Below are 16,841 nucleotides of genomic sequence, written 5' to 3' on the forward strand. Positions count from 1 at the left end.
TGTACGGTCGTTAAGGATACATGGGAACATATGATGGGTAGTTTGTTGAACTTGATCCATTTTGCCTGCGGATCGAGTCAGGATTTATCACTTTGAGAGATATATTCTCTTTCGAATTGGTATTTGTTGAGTTTTTGTTCCAGTGTAATTCAGTAGAACGATATTGGAAAGCGAATAATAATTGGATTTCTTTGGCCTATAGTTTTAAATTTAAGTATAAATATCTGATGCCATTTTATATTCTATTTATAACGAATATTTGTGATTCAAAATCGTATTGCACATGTATATCTTATTTTGATTAAAAAAATAACAAAATTCCTTTGGTTTCCTTCCTAATATTAGTTTATATACATGCCTTAAAAAAGAAAATGTATAAGCTTTTTAAATATTTATGATAAATCTTGTTAAACCTTTTAAGGAAAAAATATCAAACGTAACTCCAAACTTGAAAAATATAATCGCACTAAACGTTTACTTTAATAATTTGAATTGCAATTTTTTTTTTTAATAATATTATATAATAATTTTTGGAATAATTTAAAAATGAAACGCTAACGTGATAACATTTAAATAGTACTGTACTATATGTAAACACATTTCCCGTTATGTATATATTCCGAAGGTGAATGCGCAGGCGTGTCTGCGCGTGAAGTGCCATGTGTTCTGTCCACGGCGGATATAATGCACGCCTACCACGGAAATGCTCTTTTTGACGGATCGGTCGACTAATTTGGTCGTTGTCATGGGGTATGCTCGAGGATAAATGGCGACCACCTAGTTTATGCTACTGCAAATTCCTTGGAAATTCTTTCGCACAACCCTCGTCGAAACGAAAAATAGGTGGTCTCTTAATTAACAGATTCCAATAGAAATAATAATAAAGTGCTAATGTTATTTTCTATTTATTTGTCATTCGCATGATAGCTGAAAATATATATCAAAAAAAAAAAAAAAAAAAAAAAAAAAAAAAAACATTCAAATTCCCAGTATTATGTTGAATATATATACGTATATAGTTTTCTCGAGACGCGTGCTACATTTCGTGATTTTTTAAAACATCGTTCTTTAGTATAGATATCGTGATATTTATAATACATATATGTATATATTTGTTTTAAGATTAGATATTGTTGATATACAATAAAATAAAATATTACATTACATTATACGTACTTATGTGTATTTAATGTTCGATGTATAACAATGTTTATTCAAAAAATATAATATAATTAAACATTTTAACACCAATAATAATGAATTATACGATATGCAGAAATTTTATTATTAAATTATATGATAAAATAAAAAAAATATAGGCACTTACATGAAAAGCTGAAGAAGTTGTCATAAATACTTATGTAAAGTATAAAAATGAATATTAAATGGATGTATTTAAGTAGTCAGTTAATCTTCTCGAGTTTCCGATAATTAATACACTAATTATTACTTGTACACAACCTGACAACACTAATAATTATGAATAAACATGATTTTCTACGAATAAGCACAAGTTTTGCGCGCTATCTGTGCAGACTAGCTGCTAACCTTACCGCGCCATCTTGCGTAATGGACAGGAAACGACTTCAAATTTTATCGGCCTAACAATCTTTCGCGGTAAATTTGAAATCCATTATTTCACATTTCATATACACATAAGTAATAAAAGTTTTTTTCAAATATACTTTAAAATATATGCACAAAAAAGAATGCGATCAATGCGATCACTTTATTTCCAAGTTAATAATATAAAATATAGTAATCTCATTGGTGGAATATTATAAACAATTGTGATACAATTAAATGAATTGCAATTAATGGTGAATAGTAGAGCTATTAATAGATAATAACAATATCGTGATTGTTATTAGAAAACGACTAGAATTAAAAAATTGAAGTACGAATTCAGTGATTAATTATATAAACGAACAATTAAAATAATGAAAAATACAGTAATTAATCTGAAACAATTTCGGTAACATTTTTTAAATACCAATTTAATTAGAATATAATCAGTCTTTTATAACGGTTAACAACTATTAACTGTTAGATATATTTCTTTCTTTTATTTATTTTATTTCTTTTTTTAAATTATATTTTACTAAGATCTAAACGTTTCTCTAAATTTTTTTGAAATGCATCCAACAGTTGCAACATTATCACTTGCAAAAAATTGTATTCTAGAAACATTGAAATGCGAACAATCGTTAAGCTTGATATAATAAAATCAAGCACGCGAATTTTTGAAATTCTATTTAGACCTATTTTAAAGAATTTGAAAGGGGTTTTATTCTGGCCGCGTTAATAGCCGCAGCCAGTTTGTGTTCTTCTTGCAGAGCAGATTCATTCATCACATTCTGGTATGATCTTGAGATTCTTTCTTTCTCACGAATCGCGAGATTCTGCCATTCTTTCTCCAAATTGTTCATCAATTTTTCCCTTTCTTGGCGAGCATCCTTAATCACGAATCTTTCATCTTCGTGTACCCACTTTTTCCATAAAGCTTTTGCTTCTTCGCTAAAAAACAATAAAAACAAATTATATTAAAAATATTTTTATAAAGATTATTAAAATTCAAGATTGCTTATAGGGATACTTAATGTAAAGAAATTTCCAATTTTTTTTTTTTTTTTTTTTTTGTTACCTATACAATTCGCATTCTTAGAAATTCCTATTCGCGATCTATCGAGGAACGAATATAGGGCGCGCAGGATGACGAATATCTTGGCGTGTATTTACGAAACACTCGATACAAGTAAGCAAGTAAGATGTACCGAGAGAGACGTGAATGACTCACGACTTTCGGTTGCAACATCGACGGATCTCGACTAATTCGAGAACCAGGAGGTGATGTTCGTCGTCCTAGACCCTTAACATCGCTCACGGTCACATACCAGTATTGCAACGAATTCCGACCAGTCATGAATATTAAATTAAACTTGACAAATCGATTCGATATATTCATACAGATATTTCGTGCTCGTAAACGTGACACGTGATATTTTTAACTTGCAACTTATAAGTTGTAAAAACTCACCTATACATCATTGAATCCATACAAATCTTCTCTCTTTCAATAAGTTCCGCTTCTCTCTTATCGATATTAACCAATCCTATCTTCCTCGCTTCTTCGTCCAATTCGAGATTTTCCATATTGTACAATCTCTTTTCGCGAATTAATTCCAATTTATTTCTCATATCTCTTAGCCGTAAAGCCTCGTCCCAACATTGTTTGTTGCACGCGTGCATTTCTCTTCTGGAAAGATCCTCGATCTTGCATTTCAATTCCTTGTGAGTCAAGTATAAAAACATCTCTTTTGAGAGATTCTTATCGCTAGGATCCATTCGCAGCCAAGGCAAACTTTTCTCAATTTCGAACTGTCGAGTGTCGTTCTTTTTCGTGTCTTGATATTCTTTCTCGCTATGTTCCGATCTACGTGTATCATAGGCATTATCGCTTAAACGATCCGATTGTTTTAAGGAATTATTCTCATCGTTTTTTTTAGGAGGAATATGTTCTTGTTGCGCAAGATTCTTTGGATTACCATCGCTCGAGGAAGATCTTTCGGTTATCCTCCCATTTTGAGGACCGTTTAATTTCGCATCTTCTGTCCTGTTCTCTTTATCGTCCCCACGAAGAAGAATTTTCTCGTTCACCAACTTTTCAGTGGAGGCAGCGGAAGAGCCATAAGTAAAAGACGATGTACTTGCTGCTCTGTTTGGCGAATCCACGAAATCGTCGTTTCTCACATTGGTATTTTCCAAACTTCTGCGAGCATAACGAGCCGAATATCTCGATTTAGGCCTCTCACTGTCCAAGCTCTGTGACGACAGAAGACTTTTTTCGTCTTGTCGCGTGTCTATATTTTCTTGCTCCAGGGAAGTTTTATTACTATTTTCGCTCATTTTCGAATTTCTACTATAAGAATTTTGTCGAATAAGATTCGTCGATTCTCTACAGGCACGAGAATATTGAAGATTGGTGTTTCTAAGCGTATTCCAACCTGGGGCATTAGTTTCCGTGGGACAGACGAAATACGACTGATATCTTCGACAAGTTCTAGGCAAATATAGGCTCTGCTCCGCGCGTTTTTCCTTCAATTTTTGTTTTAACGCCTCCAAAGAAATCTCTTCCGGCCGATTTTTTATTTTCTTTCGTCTCTCCAACTCCCTTCTATACGTTTCATCTTCCTCCTTCAAAAGATTTCTTAATTTATTCCTTCTAGCCTCTAACCTTTCCGCTTTCTTAGTCTTCTCGAGTTCGCTTTCGCGATCTAAAGTCCTGTAATTCCACGAATCATAGTGCTTGGCGATTCGACACTCGCGTTCGAAGTATTTGGCAATTTGCTGATAATAATCATACTTGAGACACTGCTGGTTGTGCTTCTGCGCTGCTAACTGGTACTGCCTCTCTCGATATCGTCCCACCCTTTAAATTACAAGCTTCGTTGATGATCTCTTGATTATATTTTGAATCTGATAGGAATGAGAAGAATTCGAATAAATTTTAAATAAATACATCGATAAATACAACGACCAAGGTTTATTCATCATTGTTGTTAATTGGAAAATCATATTTTTATTAATAATACAACATTCTGTAGAAACAGTTCATATATATATATATATATATATCACGTAAGCTGTTATCTAATCACCGATCCATGAAATCGATTAATAGATCGAAGAGATTCTTTCTCGCGCGACGATTGATCCGACCTTCGCGCGCACCGATCCGATCGGCGCACAACGGTGCATCGTAAACAGACGTGGGATACGTGGTAGGATGGTGAGGCGTTTCAACCGAGAGAGAGTCATCGAAAGCATCCTAGAAGAAGAGGACCGTCTTCTATTTCGAGCTTGCGTCTTTCTATGACGTCACGCCGACGAAAATATCACGCGGTTAGGGAGGTGCAGTCGTGTGGCCCTGATGTGTGGTCCAGGTCTCAATCTTTCCCAGACTCCCAAAAATTCTCAATCACTTCGCTCTTCGATAACTCCTCCTCTCCGAGTTCTCGACGATCGATCGGATCGAAGAAGGGATCCCGACTCGTGACGTGGCCACTCTCCTCCTTCGGGAGTCCAACGGAACCGCGTGGACAATCCGCAACATTTCCCGTGTGCGTGAAACATCTCGAGAGAAGTGGGTCGTGGCTCTCTCTCTCCCACGTAAAACTGATCCCCACCTTTTTCATTTCTGCGTCCAGGAGTCCGTCAGTGGCGCATCGTACACGTCCTCGAGAGGATCCTCGTCGTTTTTCCACGGCTCTCGCGATCCTCTCTTTCTCTCTTTTTTTTTTTGTACGCAACACCTTTTGCGTGCCGTGCCTTTTGCGTTCGCCGACGGGCGGATATCGATACGAAAGTCGAGAATTAATTAAAGAGAAGAGAGTTGTGCGAGAGAAGAGTAGAAAGAAGAATGCCTGGTGCCGGTGGTCAACCACCGCAAAGGACCACCTTCCGACCACCCTGGGTCAAGGATGGTCCGTCACCTTTACCTATGCCTAGTGCACCCTGGGCCCTCAATTCTAGAAGAGATTCGAAACCAAAAGTTGAAGAGCCGCCACCATTTACCCAAGTTACTCTGAAAGTGAGTTTTTTTTTTTTCTCCTATTTGATATCATGCTCGTGACAAAATTTTTTAATCGTATATTTGACGATATTTCGAAGGGATGACGCGATAACAATTGCACGCTGAAACACAATTTGAATTTATTTGTATATAATCGATCTATATTTTCGTTACTCGTTTACTTTCATTTGATATAAATTTACCTTCATCCTATTCTCAATCATTTCTAAAGATACTAACTCATTGTCTGATCCGATGCGTACTTGTTCTACTAGAAACATCGAAGGATGCTTGTGCAGTCTTTTTCCATTCAGATATTAGGTTTCAAAGTCACAAGAGACTTCGCTATTAATAACTCGCGTGGGTGTCATGTAACAAGTTCTTGCGTTATAAACATTTCGACAAGTAGAAGATTGCAAATGCGTTGCATTCGAATTTATATTTAATCGAGTAATTATTATTAAAAGTACGAAATTTCGATTCGAAAAAATGTTTTAATTCACGAAAATGTTTATCGTTCTTTCACCCTTTGGTTCTGCTCGTATATAAATCATCTACGTCACTTGTTCAAGTCGTTCCTGTCAATGTTTTGTTTATTTGCGTTTTTTTGTCGTCATACAATGATACGAAAACGCATACTTTCGATATTTTGGCAACGCGCCAAACGAAAACGCTGAACGCGAATGGATTCCTCGATTCGACGAAAATGCGAAAACTTCGAAGTTCCGAAGACACGTGGGAACGTCATGAACATTCGCGTCACGATATTGTTTACAAGTGTCGCGCTCAGTTAGATCATCGATTGATTCGAATGCAATTTATGAGAGATCCGTGATTCCATTTTGGAATCAATAATTTAAAGTAGAATTTATAGTTGAAAGTTTTCCAACGAATACGAAATCCAGAAAATTTCCAAAAATAACACTTTATTCATTCCTCCTGCAAATCATGCGATCAACGTTGAATTTTTTTTCGAATCTCGAATTAAAAGTTAATACGAGGAGCAATGCTTTTGCCTCTCTTGGTAATGTTATTTAATTTTTTCTTTTTTTTTAACAGTGAACAAATAATGATTCGATTCAATGAATTGGCCATAAATTATGAAATTTGATCGTAAGAAGAAAAATTGATTAAAACTATTGGACTATTTGTATATGTTGCATCAAAGGATTAGATTAATATCACTTTCTCGATACGGGAGAGATCGGACAGAAGGTTAGCCTCTCAGGTTCTCGCATATAAGCCTCTGGGTCACGATTATTTAAAGAACACGAGTTTCTATTTCAAATGTCTTGCCAGTTGCGTCTTCCGCCAGTTTCTTAACGAGTTTATATTACGCTTTCGCGTAAATGATAAGTTATGCTGGATTTGCAAAATTTCTAATTAAAAAATCTGAATGTTTTTATATATCGATAACCATTATAAATTTTTTGACACGCGAAACTTTTCTCCTGAAACGATAAATTAACAAATAAATGGCACTTTTTTAAGAGAAAAAGGAACACAATATCGTAAAAATACAAATCGAAGTTTATAATTTTAAAACGATCGCAAAGGTAACACGATTTAGATTATTTAAAGACGATCGCACGAACATTGATACTTGCCAAGAGAATTCTCGAGACTTTCTTTCTTTAGGATCGAAGGATACTAAGTGGGGGTGTACGTTCTTTTTTCTGTTATTCACTTTTCAATTCGCATAACTATCTTTCACAATACGCAAGAAAATACTTTATGTTTTATTTTAAGTTACGTATTGCAATTAACGAGTTTTATCATTACAATTGTTACAAGCTGATCTAAAATATAAAAATTGTAAATGTAAAATATTCGTTGATCGTAAACAATGAAATGATTGCAGTTGAATACGTTAGCGGACAACTGGCAAGCAAATGATATTAATACGATAGAAACGTAGAAATATCACCTCAAATAGATCGAAATCATTTTTATCATTTTTAAATATAAAAAAATAGACAAAAAAATATTACAAAAATGTAAACAATAAAAGATGGTTTATAAAAAAAAAATAAAAAAATAAAAAAAAAATAACATTGATAAAATAGAAAGAAGTTAAAATAAGATTGTTTGTCAATTTACAGAGTGTAGCGAAACCAGAAGCGAAATCCTCGACAGATGCACAGCCGCGTAAACAAAGCAAGATCACAATAATCCCGTCACAGCCTAAAAGCGAAAAGAATACGAACAGTCAACCGATACCGGCGAAGCTCCGCGAGAATGGACGACAAGAGCCAAATTCGAGGCCACAGCTCGAACGACAGGTTCGAATCGAGAGGTCTCGATCTCGAGGTGATACAATACCACTCTCCAAGAGTGAGAACACCACAGGTAACAATCTCTCCGCAAAACCTTCCCAAACAAATCCTAAAAAGATAAAAATGTTGAAACGTAACACGTATAAACTATTATAAAATTATTAAATCTTATTCGAAATCTAATTGATACTTTTAATCTTATCGGAATAATAATTACTTGATTGATAAATATTTCAAATTACTTACCTCTACTCATGGTAATTATCCTTTAATAGAAAACATAAAAGAAACACAAAAATTCATGATGACCACTTGAGCACGATAAAAATAAAGTTTTCTTATAAATAGGAGCACCGACATTATCGAAAAGCTCATCGAGAGCAGCGATTCCGCCACCACCACCTCCAAGACCTCCACCACCACCTCCGAGTAGAACAATCCTGAAGGATCTTCCGCCACTAAACAAGAGCCAACAAGAAAAGCTCGAAATGCTGAAACAGAGACCACGGAAACGTCCAGATTGGGCGAGTATGATGAAAGAAGTTGAAAGCGGAAAAACCTTGAAGCATGTGAAGTGCAACGATAGGAGTGCGCCCTTGATCGAAAGGGTGAACAAGGTTACAGCTGATCCAGCAGGTGATCGTCGATCAAACTTCGATTCTACTCAGATTTCCCTTGGGCAATACTCTTAAGAGGAACCGATTTCATCGTATTGATCGATTAGTCGCTATTAGTAAACCTTTTGTTTTGTTACGTCCCCTTCAACCTTTCTCTAACACCTTGTGAATGTCGATCCAAAGGGGGGCCAACGAGTGTAATTAATTAAATTGTTAATGAGCTTTGATTCGATCACCTTTTGTTTTTGAACTGTGATATGACCTGTTTGTAGTACACATAATCATTATTGTTCTGATCCCAGTTTCCTACGAGGGAACCTCCCTTGTTTGTAGTTAAATAATATTATTATCGTTGAATTAACTGTTGTTTTCGTGTTTAGTGGTATCGACATCCTCTCTTATTTTCCTATTCCTGTAAATGAACTTTAGAACTTGTTACTTTGAATACTTCGCTTCGAAAATTAAACGATTAAAACGAATCAAAATGAAAATTTGTTTGAAAATTGTCTTCGAGTTGTATTATATTGTAAATGATTTATGTATAATAATATGTTATATTAATTGAATATTTCTAACTAGGGAAGGCACACTTTGTGTTCGAATCTGAAAAATCGAACATGCATAACCAATTGCTGAAACAAATTCAGGAAGGTGTAAAATTAAAAAGAGTGCAAACTAATGACCGATCGAAACCGATACTAGAAGGTCTGAGAAAATTCCGAAGACAATTGACAATAGAGGAACAAATGCAAAAGGCTGAAGAACCCACGGATGACTCTATTTCTGATGACATGGACGATATTGATGCAGTAAGAGACGATTTACAAAGTACTAAACAAATGCTTGCTATTGAACTTAGAAATAAAGAAGCTTTGGAAAGAGAAAACAAACGATTACAAGTATGTTGCTCGAAATTGTTAAGATTGTTAAGATTAATAAAAATAAAAATTATTATTGATTTTCTCAAATACTTTTTGCAGGCAAGAATTTTGAATCTCGAAGCTGAATTCGAACATGAAAAATCCCAGAAAAGTGTGCAAGAACAAAGGAAGTATGACGAGAAAATTACAGAATCATTAAAAAAAGAAACTCAACAAGCTAGAAAGGATGCCGAGAAATTCGAGAGAGAATATATCAATGTGTCAGAAGAAAGAGATAAACTCAAAAATGAATTGGAAGAAATGAAAAGGATGTATGCTGCTTTAGAAAAACGAATGAAAGCTGGTATGAACAGATTAAAATATGCAGCTATTCAACAATTATTTGCATATGTCATATATGCAAAAATATGAAAAATTTTAATCAATAATCTAACAATGCAAATAACAAAAACTTTAATGAAGGATTTCTGATTTAATGTGTTTTTAGTCCTTCATTAATGGTATTGAATTGCTTATGCTTATACTAATTTTGCTTCTTTATTAAATGCTTTGCGAATTAGAGCAAGAGCTTGAGCCTGAGCCAATAATTGAACTAGCAGATGATGGCGACGAAGCAGCTTGGTACAATGTTTCAGGAATGGCACTGGCTGGATGTCCAAGTGCAAAAGATGTAGCAAAAATTGCTTCTCAAAAAAGTGTAGATAAAAAGGAGCCAAGTGAAAGTGATGAAGAAGAAGTAGAAGAAGAAGAAGAAGAAGAAGAAGAAGAAGAAAAAAGCTCAGAAGAAGATGATAAAGATCCAAAAGCATCAGAGAAACGGTTACAAAGAGAAATTAAACTTTTGACAACAAAGATAAGAAATTTCAAGTAAGTAATAATTTATAAAATATAATATGATATATAATGAAAATTAATAATATTTTGATTAATAGAGATAAAGCAATTAATGCCAGAAAGGAAAGACATGCATTAAAAGATCAAATTAAGCAGCAACAAAAGTTACTAAAAGAAGAAAAAAAGAAGTTTAAACAGCTTCAAAAAGAAGTGGACAAAATGGCAAAGTTAATGTCAGAAAGCGAAGATGATGAAAAAGATGAAGAAGAAGAAGAAGAAGAAGAAACAGAATCTGAAGAATCAGAGTCTGAAGAATCTGAAGATGAAGAAACTGAAACAGAAGATGAAGATCAATCTTTAGAAGGTCAAAGAAATATTTTACAGGTAAATATCCGTATATCACATATAAAAAATTAGATAAATGAAGTTGTCCTTATTTTATATATTTTGACAGAAACAATCTAAAAGGCATGAAGGACGTTTAGCAGCATTAAGGAAGGGTAACTATCTACTTAAAGCTCAAGTTGATAGATTAAAAGATGATTTAGCAAAACAACGAGAAGAAAGTCTTACTCTTCAAGAAGATCTTGACTCTGTGTTAGCAGAATTAGGTTAAGTTCATGTAAAGAGATCTAAGAATTATTATGAATAATTGTATACATACACATATAAGTATTACATATGGAAATATAGAAAATTTTATGTCTGAAAAACCAGACGTAAACTATAATACATGCACACTCACCTAAATGCTTTTTGTAGAAAATCTTACACTTAAACAGAATTTTTATTCAATCAACTGCAGGATATATAGTTATTGTTTTATAGTATCGACTAGTAAACACGCTAATTTGTTTCTTTTAGTATCTATGGTAAATATTTTACATGCGTAACGAATTAAAACGGAACATCAAAACATATTTATCGATTAAAACAAAAGACAGAACATATAAATTTTCTACACAAGCTTCACATATTTATCTAATATTTTTTGCAAAAGTGAGAAATGTTTGTATAAGATTATCAATATTGCTTTTTTGCTATCATGTTGTTAAATATTTTTTAATAAAGACAATTATTACTTAATGATAAAATTTCTAATAGGTTATTATATAAACTAAAATTATCAACATAACACTCACATGCTTGCAATTGAAATTAATCGACGAACAAATTTTTCCAGAATGTACAAGCTTTATTTTTCAACGACGATATCTTATTTAGAATACACAATAACATAAGTAACTATGTTTATTACGTTTTTAAAAATACTACAACTACCCGTTAAAGTAGTTTGAAAAGAAACGCACATATGATACATACGTATCATAAAGTCCCTAGTAATGCTTCTTACATTGGCGTCGCAAACATTTTATTTGCATATAGTATATTATATTATGAGTATATTTTTATCGTTGTTAACAAATAATAAAATCTTTGTTTTGTAATTACATGTTTATTGAATAATTTTCTTTTTTGCTGTATCGATATTATTGATAATACAATGAAAAAAGGAACCGAAATATTTCGAAAATATTTCGAAAATAAATGAGCGAATATAATAGCGGTATTTTTAAAATTTAAAATTATATTTGAAAATCAGAATATCACTATCATTTCCTGTGAATTACATATTCTATACAGTGGCGTCATAGTTTTTGAACATTAATCGTATCTTAAGTGTTTTTAATACCTTGTATTAATTATAAAAATGTTTTCGCCATAAACAATTTAATAGCGAGTGTAACGAAACTGATTACACTGACAGTTGGAAAAATATGCTGATTTTTAATACGAGCAGATCATGTTCTCTAAGATACATTTTCACAGAGATAATACAAATAATGTGAGATATTTGAATTATACAGCTAACGTTAGTTTCAAGGTGCAGATAATAAATTCTTATTGCTTGGTATTATTATCAAATTACGTACAATAACAAAATAAAACTGAAAAGTAATTGTATAAAAAAAAAAGTCATATGTACATTCGTTTACATAAAAACATTCGACATTACGTTTAACATAGTTTAGGTCGAAAATTAAAACATTTGTATGATATACATGTTTTCAGCATAATGTTAATTATCTATCTAATATTATGAAATAGTATAATCGAATATATTTCATTGCGCGTTTCTGATTTTATAATTAGGGTATGAGTTTACAAGGTCAATAGGCTGTTTTAGTTTTGCGACTTTCAAGTCAATTAATAATCTTTATGTTGGAAATTTATCCAAACACACATACAAATAAATATACTCTTTTTTGTATTGGTATATCGGCAAATAATATCGTCGATATAATAATCTGCTGAAACTTTTGCGAAACATGTCAATACTTATTTCTTTTACCCGCATTTATATTTTTACATCCATATAGAATTACAAAATAAATACTGTACGTTTGCTTTTTTTAGCAATGCAACAGTAAAAATTTCCATATCGATGTAAGTATTACATTTCAAATTAATGGAATACTGAATATTAAGCGAGTAATGATTTTTTTGGTTGCAAGGTTAGTGAAACCTAACATTTCGTTTTTATACAATTTTAATATTAGGGATGCTAACCATTGCTATATTTCGATATATCTTAGATTCATCTAGTGCAGCTTTGTTTTAGACATTCTTATTTTAGAATCTGCATTACTTATTTAATATCCTGTATTCGTTAAAATATTTCTGAAATATGCACAGAGCTATCCAGGCATAAAGGAAGACAGCATCTACCATAACAAAAAGCAAAAAGTAAAACATTTCTTGGTCATTTCAAATCATATACAAGCAGTGTTTTTTTCTGCCCAGATCGCACAATGACATTGGTAAAACTGAATGTTATCAAATAGAAATCCTATACTAGTCAGGTCCATTTTCTTATATTATGAAGAAGCGATACAGTGCTAATGGATCTTTATGATAATATAATTATTAATTGAAATCCGATATTATATGCATTGTCTATCTTTATATGGTAACCGAATTGCACTTGCCGAAAATCTTCGTAACAAATACAAAAACAAAACGAAACAAAAAAAACATTTTTTCACGTAACTTTAACTTCTACTTTAAACTTTTTTTCTTCTACTAACTTAACATCAGTTACATGCAAATTATGGATACTTTTTGCAGCAAACTTAATTACAGATTGAGTTGAAACTTGAGTTGTATGTCTGAGATCTAAACGTTTAAGCACTTTACATCTTGCCAAATGATCTAATGTTGTTTCTGTAAGTAATCTACAGTTTGCCAAATTCAGTGATGCCAAGTTTGTTACTGCTTGTGCTGGTGGAGTTGCTAATTGAGCTACACCAGCATCAGTAACTCTACCGCAAGAAGAAAGATCTAATGTCTCAAGATAAGGTAAGTGTTGAACTATATATCTCAAAGCTATATCAGTTATATCACATCCAGCCAAAGACAAATTTTTAAGATGTTTTAGTCTTGAAGTTTTATCGATTAGACCAGGCCTCGAATCTGTAGGTGGACTGAGAACTTCTCTTAAACTTGAATCATTTAGTCCAGATACATGACTTAAATCTAAGGTAACAAGTGGTGGACAAGTGCAAGTTCTTAAAGCACAGACTCCAGTCCACGTACAACCTTGTAGAGATAATGTTCTGAGCTGTGGTAATCTACTTAATAGCCAAGCTAATTGTCTTTTAGTAACATTTGTCCAGTCAAGAGACAGATTTTCCGGTTGGCGGCGTATTATACCAGTTAAATGTAAAGCTGTTAGATGAGAATGAGACATATCCAATTTTCTCCACAAACTAGGATCTATACTATATCTGGCCCATGTACGGCAAACCAAGGCACAATTCGCCAGGTCCTTTGCATTTAAAAATCTAAAAATAGCAAGTAATGCTGTCTTGTCATATGCTAAAGATTGTCCATTAAAATCGGGCCCTGGTCTTTGAACAGGCGGAAGTGAAACAGGCCTAACGACCACGTGGGGCCTCTTCAATGACTTACTACTTGAACCAGTTAATTGTACAGCTAATTGTGTACGCAAAGCTGTTCGCTGTTCACCCTCAGCCGGTTCTCTGTCATTCCATGCCTGGAATTTTTTGTATATAAACCATGAATGATTCGTATTCTTAGACCGTTTCAGATTCCATTTGGGGACTTACATCGCTGGGATCGGGTCTTGAACGTTTACTTGGTGTAGTTGCCCTTTCAGAATCTGTTGTAGGTGCTGACGAAGCTGCACTAGATACTGAAAGTTTTCGAGCACGAGCCTTAGGTTGACGTGGCCTACAATCTAGATTCCGACCGCTTTCACAACACTGGGGACATTCCCAACTATTCGGTAAATCATCGCTAACGGTTATAGTTTGGGGGTCCAATCCTATACATTCAGGATGTACAATGTCGAAACAAATTGAGCACTCGACTAAACTCGATGGAGCTGTAGGTGTTGGTTTTCCTATATCAGAAATAGAAAAATGACATATTTCTTACTCATTAATAGTGAATAAATAATCCATTGAAATAAACTAATACCCATTAACGGTGCAGGTGGTTGGCCCCAGCCATCTAATCGACAGACTTTACAAGCTGCAGTAACTGGAAGCATAGGCCTCAAGCACTGTCTCATTAAACATGTTTGTTTGGCACGACCACTTCCACCAAATTTTACCATATCTTGACAATATATGCATTCTCCACAATCAGTTCTTGTACATGCTTCACATTTCTTACACCTAGTACGCCTTCGTCGCGGAAAAGCTCTTTCAGACTTTTCTTGGGAGTGATGTCTTTGTATTTTTGTAAAACTCTTCTTAGTTATCCTCATTCGTTCCTGTTATATAGCAATAAAATAAAATACGTGTAAATATTAAACAGAAATAAGTAATTAGTATGATAAAATTTAATATTTTATATACCCTTTCAGCAATTGTTAAAGCAGGTGGAGGAGGTAAAACAGGATTCCCAGTCACAGCTGCTTCTGGATTATCATGTCTATGTTGTTCTACTAGACATCGAACATCATGAATTAAGGCAACAGGATCACGAATTAGCTCAGGCACGTTCTTCTTAGTAGAAGGTAATGAATGTAAATACATAACTATTGCTTTTAAACCATGCAACTCAAATGGTGTCAAATGTATATGTTGATGATGCTGTGGCACTGAATGTTGACGTTGTGATTCAGAAATATCCAAGTGACTTCTATCTAGAAGAACATGAACATACCTCTCCAAAACATACCTGTAATAAGTAAAGAAATCTCTACATATATATATGATATAAAAAGATTTCTTTAGAATTATTAAAAAGTTTATCATACCATAGCATTTCTGTGAAAAATGGATATCTGAATTTTTGTGGAACTTTTGTATGTTCTTCTACTTGTGCAACTTTCAATTGTTTTTCAATACCAAAACTGTGTAAAAAATTTCCACCAAATACTAAAGAATCTTGAGGAGTGTACACAGCGTGAATCCAGCCAGTTGGGATAAATAAAGTCATGCCAGCTGTTAAACTTATTCTACCACATCTGTCTACCATATCTCCAAAGAATACATCAGATTGTTTACCACTCAATACCCATTCTTGATAGAGGCTTAAATTCTTTTCAGTAGGAGGGATAAGCCAAAATATCTTGCCACCTCTTAAAATATGATACCAAACACTAGTTCCACCAAAATCAACATGAAAGTCTGTATAACAACCTTTTACAGACATGAGACAATATTTTTGCACTTTTGGATACATCATATCTTCCAATAGATTTGTAGATTCCACTTGTGCTTCTTTCAAATGTCTTGGCCATACAACATCTACCCAATCAACTTGTCGTACTAATTCAGGTGATTGTACATAATTTTCTAATTTGGTATGGCTAAATTCTAATGAAATTACATTTAACAATCGTTCTTTATTAGCATCTTCATAATATTTTTGCCATTCTTTCATTGTCATATCTTCATTTTTCTGTGTATTGACATCCATTACATCCAATATTCTTTTTGAACCTAATAAATTATGGATAATCAATATTTTTCAATTTTCCATATATTGCAGGAAAACATGTTATAATAATTTCAATGCACAATTACAAAAGCAACATACCAACACAAGTCCTGACATCATTGACAGAAAAATTTGAACTGGGAACTCGTAATCCCAATCCAGATTTATCTCTGAAGAGTAATGGTATGCTAAGACCATGTTTTTGCAAGTATGCTAAATTTAGTTCAGAACCAGCCATTTCACGAAATAATCCACTGAAATTGCTAAGATTATACCTATCACACTCGATTTTTTCATCGAGTTGAAAAGTCCTACGACCCTCGATTTCTTCATCGCCTATAGTCCAATCATCTGTATATAATTTTCGAGTTCTCTCCCGCTACAATAAAATTTATGATAAATATGAAATTTTTGGCAAAATTATATAAAAATTTCATATTAAACTACTGAATTTAATCTTAAATTAAAAAGTTATGTTTGGTTTGTTTACCAATTGACGCCTTTTTGGCAGAGAAGTAGAGTCATCGGCCATTGTCGACATGCTGTCAGAAACGTATCACCGAAAACTCATCGAATATTCAATGTATATTGTCTTTTAAAGGTTAAATTAGTTTTTTCAGTATTATATAAACAAAATCTCGTTTATTATTTACATGTCACTCACAATAGCCTGATATTAACATCG

At 33.3% G+C, this 16,841-nt stretch overlaps 3 protein-coding genes across 6 annotated transcripts; 1 reads left to right on the forward strand and 2 right to left on the reverse strand.

Annotated features, from left to right (window-relative positions):
• Positions 1–1,710: 1,710 nt before the first annotated feature.
• Positions 1,711–13,209, reverse strand: LOC100867179 (uncharacterized). Of its 3 annotated transcripts, XM_012491125.3 has the most exons (4): positions 11,323–13,207; positions 4,364–4,429; positions 3,038–4,282; positions 1,711–2,517 (listed from the first exon to the last, which is right to left on the reverse strand). In XM_012491125.3, coding segments are annotated over exons 1-4 (1,569 nt in total). In that variant the 5' UTR covers positions 11,325–13,207; the 3' UTR covers positions 1,711–2,261. The 3 variants fall into 3 exon arrangements, with proteins under 3 accessions (XP_012346579.2, XP_012346578.2, XP_086762610.1); XM_012491124.2 differs by having other exon boundaries at positions 3,038–4,429; positions 11,323–13,209; XM_086906484.1 differs by lacking the exon at positions 11,323–13,207 and adding an exon at positions 4,520–4,654 and having other exon boundaries at positions 3,038–4,429.
• Positions 5,420–11,631, forward strand: LOC100866703 (uncharacterized). 2 transcript variants are annotated; one of them, XM_003697007.4, is made up of 8 exons: positions 5,420–5,590; positions 7,675–7,921; positions 8,197–8,484; positions 9,045–9,364; positions 9,446–9,689; positions 9,907–10,213; positions 10,279–10,564; positions 10,635–11,631. In XM_003697007.4, the coding sequence occupies exons 1-8, from the start codon at positions 5,420–5,422 to the stop codon at positions 10,794–10,796; spliced, it is 2,025 nt and encodes a 674-aa protein (XP_003697055.1). In that variant the 3' UTR covers positions 10,797–11,631. The 2 variants fall into 2 exon arrangements, with proteins under 2 accessions (XP_003697055.1, XP_012346576.1); XM_012491122.3 differs by having other exon boundaries at positions 9,982–10,213.
• Positions 11,749–16,789, reverse strand: LOC100866583 (jmjC domain-containing histone demethylation protein 1). Its single transcript, XM_003697006.3, has 7 exons — positions 16,647–16,789; positions 16,256–16,535; positions 15,471–16,158; positions 15,067–15,391; positions 14,684–14,981; positions 14,311–14,606; positions 11,749–14,237 (listed from the first exon to the last, which is right to left on the reverse strand). The coding sequence occupies exons 1-7, from the start codon at positions 16,695–16,697 to the stop codon at positions 13,224–13,226; spliced, it is 2,952 nt and encodes a 983-aa protein (XP_003697054.1). The 5' UTR covers positions 16,698–16,789; the 3' UTR covers positions 11,749–13,223.
• Positions 16,790–16,841: the final 52 nt, after the last annotated feature.

Source organism: Apis florea, unplaced genomic scaffold (genome assembly GCF_048593485.1).
Source record: "Apis florea isolate Af1SG1 unplaced genomic scaffold, ASM4859348v1 contig_2495_pilon, whole genome shotgun sequence".
In the NCBI taxonomy this organism is placed as follows: domain Eukaryota; kingdom Metazoa; phylum Arthropoda; class Insecta; order Hymenoptera; family Apidae; genus Apis; species Apis florea.

Excerpts from the sequence above, each read along its gene's own strand:
- LOC100867179 (XM_086906484.1), bottom strand. The coding sequence starts at position 4,575 with ATGATTTTCCAATTAACAACAATGATGAATAAACCTTGGTCGTTGTAT. Across the intron at positions 4,430-4,519 it reads TGGTCGTTGTATTTATCGAT|GGTGGGACGATATCGAGAGA; the intron begins GTATTTATTTAA and ends TGTAATTTAAAG. Across the intron at positions 2,518-3,037 it reads ATGGATTCAATGATGTATAG|CGAAGAAGCAAAAGCTTTAT; the intron begins GTGAGTTTTTAC and ends ATTGTTTTTTAG.
- LOC100866583 (XM_003697006.3), bottom strand. The coding sequence starts at position 16,697 with ATGTCGACAATGGCCGATGACTCTACTTCTCTGCCAAAAAGGCGTCAA. Across the intron at positions 16,536-16,646 it reads TGCCAAAAAGGCGTCAATTG|CGGGAGAGAACTCGAAAATT; the intron begins GTAAACAAACCA and ends ATTTTATTGTAG. Across the intron at positions 15,392-15,470 it reads TTTTTCACAGAAATGCTATG|GTATGTTTTGGAGAGGTATG; the intron begins GTATGATAAACT and ends TACTTATTACAG.
- LOC100866703 (XM_003697007.4), top strand. The coding sequence starts at position 5,420 with ATGCCTGGTGCCGGTGGTCAACCACCGCAAAGGACCACCTTCCGACCA. Across the intron at positions 9,690-9,906 it reads AGAAAAACGAATGAAAGCTG|AGCAAGAGCTTGAGCCTGAG; the intron begins GTATGAACAGAT and ends TTTGCGAATTAG. Across the intron at positions 10,214-10,278 it reads ACAAAGATAAGAAATTTCAA|AGATAAAGCAATTAATGCCA; the intron begins GTAAGTAATAAT and ends TTTGATTAATAG.